Source organism: Branchiostoma lanceolatum, chromosome 6 (assembly GCF_035083965.1).
Source record: "Branchiostoma lanceolatum isolate klBraLanc5 chromosome 6, klBraLanc5.hap2, whole genome shotgun sequence".
Classification (NCBI taxonomy): domain Eukaryota; kingdom Metazoa; phylum Chordata; class Leptocardii; order Amphioxiformes; family Branchiostomatidae; genus Branchiostoma; species Branchiostoma lanceolatum.
The window spans coordinates 19,000,322-19,011,437 of NC_089727.1; the positions used below are offsets into that span (position 1 = coordinate 19,000,322).

At 40.6% G+C, this 11,116-nt stretch overlaps 1 protein-coding gene across 1 annotated transcript; it reads left to right on the forward strand.

Annotated features, from left to right (window-relative positions):
* The first annotated feature begins 6,010 nt into the window (after positions 1-6,010).
* Positions 6,011-9,143, forward strand: LOC136436960 (uncharacterized). Its single transcript, XM_066431381.1, has 2 exons — positions 6,011-7,096; positions 8,309-9,143. The coding sequence occupies exons 1-2, from the start codon at positions 6,153-6,155 to the stop codon at positions 8,574-8,576; spliced, it is 1,212 nt and encodes a 403-aa protein (XP_066287478.1). The 5' UTR covers positions 6,011-6,152; the 3' UTR covers positions 8,577-9,143.
* The last annotated feature ends 1,973 nt before the right edge of the window (positions 9,144-11,116 follow it).

The following is an 11,116-nucleotide window of genomic DNA, read 5'->3' on the forward strand; positions in this document are numbered from 1 at the left end:
TGTTTATAACTTGGCATCTAAACTTTTACAAGTCTGGGTGTTCTATTGGTAGTCTGAATCTATGATAACATTTATGTCATTTTATTGTGCATTAAAGGAAAGCTACACAAAAAATTGAAAATCCTTCTATGCTATGCTTAATATATTCCAAAGTCAAATTCTTACTTCAAGTAGTTTCACATAAGTCCGTCATATTTCTGGGATTTTCCACAGTTTGTAACTTATGCCGTGCTGACGCCTTCTCGCCTAATAATTGAATTATATGACGTCAGTGTTTCAAATCTTTCACCTGATGATTTAATTTTAGAACACTGACGTCATATAATACAATCATCAGGTGAAACATTTGAAACACTGACGTCATATAATTCAATTATCAGGTGAGAAGGCGTCAGCACGGCATAAGTTGCAAACTGTGGAAAATCCTAGAACTATGACGGATTTATGTGAAACAACTTGAAGCAAGAATTTAACTTTGGAATATATTAAGCATAGCATAGAAGGATTTTCAATATTTTGTGTAGCTTTCCTTTAACCCACCAGTCCCTAATTATTGCTTTCTATTAGAATTACTGACGAAAATCTATTTATCTTTGCAGAAACATGGGTAGCAAATCAACGAAGTTTATCCAACATACGGCACAAGAAAGCCTATCAAATGATAACCAGCCAAATCGCAGTTTCGATGATGAAACGTTAGACTGGATTTCCAAACATTTTCCACATTGGGATGATATAAGTGCTAGGAATACATATATTATTCCAGCCACCTTTCCCGACCTTTCAGTTTCAATACGTCAGGCCACCAATCTTAAGGGTCAACTTGCCGAGAAACTTGTTTTTGACATTTTAAAGAAATTTGGGGATAAAACAGGGCAGCCCATGTTTGTAGTACATTCTTTTAAATTACAAGAGAAGGGAAACAAAATAACGGCCTCGCCTAGAGATCTGGGAGACTCTGACATTGTAATTATTCATCGCGAATATGGCGTCATATTCTTTCAAGTGAAAGCTGCTGATAAAATTACTAATAAGTACAAGATGGCATCAAAACAACTAAAAAAAGACAAACAACATTTAATGGACTTTTTAAAGGAAAACAGTTCTTCCAAAGATTTAGGGGAACAGGAAATGACGTATAGTGCATGCGGCTTTGTGGTAATGCCAAACTGTCCAAAACTAGAGGCCGAGCGCGAGAAAAAGACGGGGTGTTTTAAAGAAGACATCGAGACAGAAGATGCCTTTCAGGAGTGGTGGGAGGAGAACCTACGCAGATCAGAGGCGTTCACTCCAAAAATGTATAAACTGATGGCCATAAGGTATGTCATACTTTTACAATTGTGCAAACATCAATTGCCGGTTTGAATAGTTACATGCTGATCGAGTTGTCTTCTCTAACGACACAACAACTCAGTGACAAGGTAGAAATAATATTTGGGAAGAATTGAATAGCATTATTGAGTATCAAATTTTGGCCCAAGTTGTGCATTGACTTGCTCAACGTTTAATCCACGATGAAGGAAACAATTGCATGTAGATTTGTTTCCCATGTCCTTCAATCCTTTTTGAAGTTTGCATGCAATATCTAAATTGAAAAAATAACGTGAGATGGTCTAAATGTCGAGGCTCACATTTTTGGTGAATCACACATCGGAATTTCGAACCCAGATATGTATGCACTCTGCAGTTAAATGAGGCTTTACCTTGGTATTCAACAGTATTGGTATTGAAACCCATTTATCCCAAAAAGAAATACAAAATGGCTACCTACATCGCCATACTTCAGAACTAAAGTAAAGAAATGGGGACTGTTGTGCTACGGATCTCATTGTACTTTTACAGAAGACATTGGGCACCTACACAGGGACATATTTTCCTTGTCAATGATACAGAGATCATGTCTATATATATGTTTGTTTTAGGTATGTAGGCCGTGCTGTAACCACCTGTGTGAAAAATGTGGTACTTGGAGAGATACACGAGAGGTTGATTCAACTAACAGAAAAGCAGCTCAACATCCTGGCAGGTGATGAACCAAAGCAAAACATCATGGGAGCAGCAGGTAGTGGCAAGACTTTGTTACTACTGAAGAAGGCAAAACAAGTGGCAAAAGGACTCAGCAAAGATGAACGACTCTTGATTATGTGTTACAATAAACCGCTTTCGTTGAACTTAGAAAAACAATTCTCGAATCAAGGGGGGACGATGGGAAGCATAGTTTCCAAAATCATATCAAGCATCTTGGGTAACTGCTATTTGGCGTATTTTATCACCTGGTTGTTTAACCTTCATCATCGACGAGTAGTTGTTAAAACATTTGTCTCCCTCTTACTGGAAATTAAGTATGGTAGTACCCACCATTCAGCACCATCAGGTGAAGAAGAAAAGAAACAACTTGTTATCGACTGTATTGAAAAGCTATCTCCAAGCCCTTGCACAGATAAAGAGATTACCGCACAGACCCACAAATATGAACATGTGTTTGTGGATGAAGGTCAGGACATGTATGGGCAATGGATGGAACTCATTAACCTATTGCATGCGGATAGTGATAAAGAGAGAAGGTACAAGTGGGTTTTCTTTGACAACAACCAAACTGTTCACATCATGGGACCAAACAACACCAACATAACATCACAGATCACGAGTAAGGCAAAAGAGATGAATGAAGTCATTCGTAATACTTTCAACATTTTCGAGTGTTCCAAGAAATTCTTGCCTCCGTCTGTCGACGCTGAAATTGCCCATGGCGTCACTGGACTGCAAGTTAAATGGGTATACGTTTCGAAATCATATGTCAAAAGCCAATCTCAATTTTGGAATAAAGGAGCAAACCTAGCAAAACAGGAAGTGAATATTTTGGTTAAAGACAAAGTAGCTAAGTCTGATATCGTTGTTCTCACAACTGATAGACGTAGTCGTCATGAAGTGTGCAAATATCTGTCGCGCGAGCCCAAATTGCTAACACAAAATGCAGAAAAGGCTATTGAATCTCCAAACCCCTCCGCCATTACTGTTGAAAGTATCAGAAGGTTTAAGGGGCTAGAGAGAAAGGTTGTCATCTTGCTTGATCCACCTTTTGACGACAAAGACAATATGAGCCTCAACTATGTTGCGATGTCCAGGTGCTTTTGCCTTCTTATTATTATAACAAGTGAAGAAAAGAAACAACTGTATGACGCTTTCAAACAAAAGTGAATCTCTAAACATTTAAACATTCCATTGACTTTTGATTCCTCCATAGTTGACCTGAGCGTTGTGTTGCCAGTAACATATGAACATACAAATCTAGACACTAAATTCCATAAGAATGATTCTGTATTGTTGTGATTTGAAAAAAGAAAATGTTACACTATGTGCATATTATTCGAGAAAATTAATTTGCACCTAATAGTTAGACAAAGAAGCCTATTATCAATTGTCATCATAAAACTTATCATAAAAACTTATCATAACTCATTATAAAAAATATCATTGAAATAGTTTATAATAGAGTACCTGGATGTTTCAAAATCGTTTGGTTAGTATTTCAATGTTATGTTAGTACGTTATAATAAGATGTTTAGTTGTTTTGCCTATGCTTTTAGATTTTATTTTGTAGATTTTATTATAGATTGTTGGTTCTCTTGTATTACATGTAGTCCATGCATGTGTCTTGTTAGTTTTGTCATTTTAATGCCAAAGAAATATAATTCAGTTCATATTATTATGTAGTATTGGCTGTAGTATTATGCAGTATGTAGTTTTTTTGTGTGTATGAAATTGTTTAGATAAAGAAAGACATGTACATATGAATTTAACTGTACGTATACATTTAACAACTAGCAAGCATGAATATTTCAAAGCTAAGATCATATATAATTGTGCCTGCATGGGTTGCACCCCTCATTACTGTTTCTAGATATACCCAAGTAATACCATGGTATTATGTATTTAGCTGAGACGTTTATTACATTCCATATACACATTTTACATGTATGTACACCATGTCGTGTTCGGGATCAGTTGGTCAGAATGTACACATTGCCTGTTGCAGATTGAATCATATGTGCTGAATTTGTAAATAATCTTCAAAGAGCAAGAGAAGAACTTTATTGCGAGACAATTGTAACTGGTACATGTATGTATATATATATGGCAACTTTGGCACATGAGAGTTAAACTATTGCGAATTGTTGACAAATATAATAACTAATCTAATCTATATATGACTTACAGTAAATAGCCTACAGAATAATGTACATGCTGACGCTCTGAAATACAATATGTTGGTAACAGTATGCTGTGTCAGGAATGTATGATATTGTCTCGTTTTTGCGCAGAGTTATATACAAATTTGCCTACATGGATGAATAAACGAACATGGCATGATAATATCATATTAAATATCTCTGTCCTGGTACATGTAGGTGGTAATATTGTGTCCATATGACTAAAGAATAAAACACGTTAAAGCATTCTTGTCTACTTGTTTCCTTATTCTGTATTTAGCTTTCAGAAAATAGTGCTAAAATGCATGAATGTGATGGCTCTAAGGCTATTGACTGAACCAATTCCCATGCCGTTATATTAAAAGGCACTGCAACAAAACAGCCGATAACTTTTGAAAATTAATACTAGAGTACTGCCAATCACCGTGATATGGAGTATGGCCGGGGATAGACTACAAAGCCATGTTTCTGCCCATTCTAAATAAATGCTTTAACACTGCTAGGGGTTTATCATTATACCTGAGGTCATTGAGAGAGGTATATGTCAACAGTTGTGGCGTGGTTATTTTCAGCAGTCTGTTGTTAAGGCTTGCCCTAACTCGACGATAATCCTTATCGCTAGCCTTAACCCTAAACATATACCAAACCCTAATCCCAACTCCAAGCATGCGCACTACTTCGTGAAGCAGAAATTTAGCGGGGCAGAAATTTGGTGTCACACCGGCGTACATAATTTTGGGGGTGTAGCGCTGATTCACGATTTTCAAATATCGGGGCCAGGTTCTTTTGCTGGAAAAATTATACCTGCCGTCTTTAAAGCATGCTAGGCTTTGAACTGGGGCGCACAATTGATCGGCTTAGAATTGTATAGCACGGTTTAGCATTTACTGAAACAGGTTTTAGAAAACAACAGTACCAATACGACCTAGTCTACAATAGCTCAAACAAATCGGCTCCTTAATTATGTATAGGTAGCTTGTTCTTATAACTAACTCTATGTAAGGAAATGCTGTGTCATGCTATGTCAGGAGGATTATAGTTTTTGTCGTACAAAATTGTATAAATAAACGATCACGCGATAAAGAACAAATGGCTTTGCCGCACCTGTAATACTGTAAGTCTTGAAATATTCGCAATGATTTTATTTCCGAAGTTACTTCTCCACAGCGAAATCTTGACACCACATGCATTTCCATCGTATTACTATTGTATTACAGAATTGGTTCAATTGCAAACTTAATAACACCGTTAAGATTTCATCTACTCTCGTACCTACCGCCAACTGGGCCACGCGAAAATAAAGGGATTTGCAGTATGTTGTGCTTTGTACTTATTCTCGTGCGAAGCTTAGGTTTATTGTCATTGGTGTTCCCCACAACGTGTGGAATTCCGCTCTTTATATTCGGCAAGAAGCTTACGTTTTACACGATGTTTTATAAGTTTCCTTTGAAATTCTCGGGCTAATGTCCAACTTCAACTCAAGATCCCTTCACAAAGAGTTGGCATTTGGTATGACGTGTCCGCAGTTCTACCTTTTGACCTTTCGCCCCCGCTACCGTACATGGTCTGACCCACTATGTACACCAATACGTTACGTAGGGCAAACATTATCTCCAAGCAGATGTGTGCTTGCTTTACTTTTTTGCGTCTTTTTGCACATCTGATACACTGTAATGATGTTCTTTTCTGCCTGTGACATCTATAGCCAAACGTTATACTAGAGTGACGAAGAAAACGTTAAAAATCAAGCTGGGGCGTTTCACATCTGCTTGGAGATAGGAATAAACACCTGTCCGTACCGTGGATAGGCATGCATGCCGCCGCCAGGCAACCCGGGTTTGTTTGTACACCTCTGTTTGCTAAGCCACCTCTTAAAAGCAGATTTGTACGAGGGCCAAACGGAGTGGGTTGTTGTTCGGGACGTTTGACGTGTACGGTCGTATGCTTAGAAGGAAAAGTTCTCGCAACACGAGTTTTGTACAATCCAGTGTTTTGGATATTGAGGACGTTAGGAAATTCCTAATGGCGGCTAGTATGGAGTCTTCGGGAAGACTAGATCGGGTTTATTTCGACGACAATTTGTTCCGTAATCGGAGATTGGACTCTGTCAGACGAGGAGCCGATAACCTTCGATTGTTGGAGAACATGGCGAAAACACACTGGAGAGAGAACAACCCCCACCGACCGGCCAAGAGAGTTACCTTCCTGTCCAGTGTCGACCACGACCGCCAAGGCGAAAGGAGCGACACGGTAAAAGACTCCAAGAACTTAACTGCTGCGAAGCAGAGAACTGTTACGACAAAACCTGGTCAAGTAAGTCAATATAATGATTTCCATGTCAAATTCGAGTCTCGTGACTTGAAAAAGAGTAAAGGAAAAGGAAAATTCGTCAGCGAAAGCGAAAGTTTACCAGATGTGAAGAACAATTATAGTAATTCGGGACGGACTTTAGTCCATGTACCGCCTCAGGGGATGAGACATTCTACAGGTACCGTCACCATAGCAACCAAACCACAACAACCGCCCAGGGCACTGGTCGCGTCAGTGCACCTCGACATGCAAACTTTCCGTCGAACAAGCTTTCCCGTGAGCTCGCCAACTCTCACCGTAAACAAAGTCACGCAGCCGGCGGCACGCAAGGACCTGGTAGCCGCCAGCGTGAACCTTCCGCCGCTTCAACTGCCTCATTTACGCCGCAGACTAAACAGGACCGAAACGCAGTTCACTTGTAACAACGGGTTCGTAACGCTGACGAACAAAACCGGGCAGCGGCCGCTCAATATCAGCTCTATCCCAGACATGGAGGGTTTAACGGAGGATCTGTGCGACCCACTGCACCGGGCCGACCGGGAGACATCGGCGGTGATGCGGCGAGAGAACACCAGGTATGTTGCACGTTGTCAGACCGTTATCGTCACGAAAAAAACGTTACGTCTCTGCAACACTGTAAATGCATTTAAGTTCGCGAGGTTTTTATTTCACACTAAGGCGAAATTTGAGTGTTTGCGGTGGTTTTAAGTTTGCGGCAGCGCTGTAGTCACATACTGGTACAGTACTGGACAAAAACGTTCGCGGTGGCTTCAAGTTCGCGGTGAAACGGTCGCCGCGAAAACCGTGAACATAAAGCCACCGCGAACATTTCTGCATTTGCAGATACATATTTAGTTCAATGTTGTTGTGATATGCGATATTGCATTTGCGATATCTTAGCACGTTATTTCTGTGATATCGTAAACTTCCCTATCACAACATGTACACACATGTACGTATACGCTTGTTGAAGGTGCACTTTTCAATACGATATTTTGTCACGGAAATTATAGAGTTGTATAAAGGATATGTATGGGCATCGTTCATAAGAACCCAAAGCAATTTTAGGGACAAAAAAATGGAAAGCGATACTGAAATCTTTATTGTACTGATATTTGCTAACACTGTTTAGCAGGTTCGTGTAATAACTTCATACTTTGAGAATTTCAAAACCGTGCAAAAAAGATGATCCCCTTAATTTCGCGAGCCTACAAAAACCCCGGCGAGGATTTTCGGTGAGTTCTCACAATACAACAAGGTCATGTTTTTGCACCATGAACGTCGCTATACATTTTGATAGTGTTGTTTCAACTAATCATTTATGATGGTGATGATGATCCACTGCATTCTGCGGCTCGGAGGTTGTGAAAACACAGCTTCTTGGCTGAAGAAAGGGGCAAATATGGCACCTCTGAATGCCCTGTTCAATGCCAAGGTTCCTGTCACAGTGATAGACTTATCCAGTATGGGTTTGTTTGCATGTTGTCCATGACAAGCACTTGCAACAGCTTGGTCGAAAAAAACAAGTTCAACTATCGCTTGCACAACAAGTCTGATAATTGATTTCAAGAGGTTGCCCTCTTCATGCCGTTGTAGAAATGACTAAATAAATGGACTTTTAAAATACGATTTTCGGGCCCTAATATTGCCTTTGAGGTCTTTTTCGTTCCAGATTCTGATACGGTTTCTTTTATACTACGATTGTTACACCAAAGACGTACGTTTGTTTAAGGTACTTTTTTCAATACGATATTTTGATTTACACGGAAATTATGTCATACCGACAGGGTGCTGCTACGGAGAGTGGACCACATCCTGGACCCCAACAGACTTCAGATGAGCAGCGCCGCCTGTTCGTCTACACTCGAAGTGCAGGGCAGGTCCGGCTCTCCCACTATGTCGTCACAAGACGTTGGACTACGCCGGGAATACGTCTTAAAGAAGACTCACATTGATCTTAAAGACATTAGGGACAGTAGTGATGATTCGACCCCCCCTGGGCACAGACTAGACGTGCACACTAAATGCCAACGGTGGATAGATTCTTTCAGCTGAATATATGCATGCAGGCCTAGATTGTAGAGAAAATATTTCAGCCAAAAGGCTAATCATTACAAATTACTGTTGTAGCCTTCACGAGATTCCTCTTTGGGATAAAACATTTACAAACGGTGGTCGGAAAAGTTGCAGGATGACGTCAACGTCCAGCAATGTCTGGCGAACACATCTGTGACATTACATTGTGTAGTGAAATCCTTTTCTCCGTAAATATTTTTCATCAGGTTGGTAAGTCACTGAATAAAAATACTCTATTTTACACAACCAAGAGATTTATTCCACCGACGTTTCGATGACCACCTGTCACCTTCTTCAAGGCAATTCTGACTGGTTCACAAAGCAATGCAGCACAGGTTTTGCTGCTTATAAATAATAATGAGATGCATTCCCAAACGAAAAGTATTTACGTTTGGGACCGCATAGTGATGTCATCCCCTGTGATTGTACATATGTAAATTCTTTGCGTTTGGGAATGCATCTCATTTTTATGTATAAGCAGCGACACCTGTGCTGCCATGTGAACCAGTCAGAATTGCCTTGAAGAAGGTGACAGATGGTCACCGAAACGTTTTTTGTGGAATAAATCTCTCGGTTGTGTAAAAAAGAGTCTTTTTATTCAGGAATCCTTTTCAATTCTTAATGTAACCCCAAAGGTCTAATAGACCACTATGAATGGATCCGTAATTAACACTTCTATCAAGCGCTGGCAATAGAGACGTCGTCATAAAGAACATCGATCTAATAAACGATTGTTGAGTAATACGTTCCTTCGTTTCTATTGTTGTTGTTTTAGTCTTCTTAATTTACAACGTCTGGGCTTTGTTGTTTCGGGAGATCTATCTAGAATGAATCTCTAGCAATCTCAAGGAATTCTATACCTGTAAAATGTGCAAGTTAGCTGTAGGTGAACATCACCATGGCATAAATTATGTAAATGTGTAAGTCACCTACATAGAATTTACAAAAACTGTCTGCCTGTCTGTTGAATCATAACACTGTACGAAATAACGAATTTGCGGGGGTGGAAATCGTGTTCCACGTGCCTGCAAATTCGAGTTTTCCGTGACTCTCCAGGTCGTGTCGACCTGCTCAGCTCTTCTGCACGGGACCCGCGCCGACCCGGGATTTACCGCGAATGCACCACTTAGGCTGCGCAGGAAGTGTCCGCGCCCTGTTAATTCTCGTGCAGCTAGAGGGAAACCCATACACATGTCCTGCCCAGTGAACGCTTTGCTGCCGGTATCTGCATAATTTAGCGACAATTATCACCTAATTATCATTTAATTACTCGTGCAGCTAGAGGGAAATTCATACACACGTCCTGTCCAGTGAACATGATTGCCGCCGGTAGCTGCATAATTTAGCGACAATTATCACCTAATTAGCATTTAATTACCATCCAAGGTTTGACCAGGCCTGGTCTGCGGCCAAAATGCCCCCCCCCCCCTCAAAAAAAAATATCCCTTATGCGCTTTCCACTTTCCCGGCCCAAAACCCTGTGAAAAGATGCTTTTATTGGTTCAAAATGGTGATTAAACTTTCATTGTTGTTTCTCCGTTATCCACGAATGCCACTATTTGCATTTTGCGGCTAAGTATCGGCTACAAAAGTTCCGAATAGTGTGTTCCTTTTTTGATCTTGACGACTCCGCCGGCCACAGTCGCTCAGGTCAAATGAAATTCAGTTCTCAGTGCGGGTCTCCGTGATGCTGTCATTCCTGCACCTTTCCTTCCATATGCTTCAGATAAAAGCGCAGATACTCCCAGTCAGATTAGCTCGCTTGGTCTCGCATCAGTTGAAAGAGTGTCGTCCACAGTTAGTCTTGCAACAAGTTCTAATTGGGTCCTTGAAAATCCTTGAACTAGTAGACTGTTGCCTCGCTGACGATCCAGGTCGCGAGATTTACCAATGTTGATGTAGGAACACGACCAAAGCTTCTCAGTGTTCCCAGCGCCGTGGCTGCCTGTACCTGGCAAAGAGGACAGGGAGTGGAGAGCATATATACACACATAGCCTGTTTACCAGTCTCTACCGAACGGTTTAGTCTGCTATGCACCGATCCGTTTCTGTCAGTTATGCCTCTCCGTAGACCGAGCTAATTGAGCCAAGTCCGTACAATTACGCAAAACTACGAAAACCACGCTCTCCTTTTTCAGCACTCGGTTCCAGTGCTGAAAGTGGCTTCAGCACTGGAAAACCAGTGCTGAGTTTAGTTCAGCACTGGAAAACCAGTGCTGAGTTTAGTTCAGCACTGGAAAACCAGTGCTGAGTTTAGTTCAGCACTGGAAAACCAGTGCTGAGTGGAGTTCAGCACTGGAGAACTCGACGTCAGCACTGGAAACCGAGTGCTGACAAATATTTCGCACTGGAAAACTAGTGCTGAGATACGTTACGGCGGTGACTTACTTGCGATTTCAAAACGTAGTATTTTTCCGGACTATTCACTGAAATTTATCCATAGCGTATATCTATGACAGATTTCAATTTCTATATTACCGGGGTAAAGTGCTCTGACGCTGCTCTAACTATAAATCATC

Excerpts from the sequence above, each read along its gene's own strand:
- LOC136436960 (XM_066431381.1), top strand. The coding sequence starts at position 6,153 with ATGCTTAGAAGGAAAAGTTCTCGCAACACGAGTTTTGTACAATCCAGT. Across the intron at positions 7,097-8,308 it reads ATGCGGCGAGAGAACACCAG|GGTGCTGCTACGGAGAGTGG; the intron begins GTATGTTGCACG and ends TCATACCGACAG.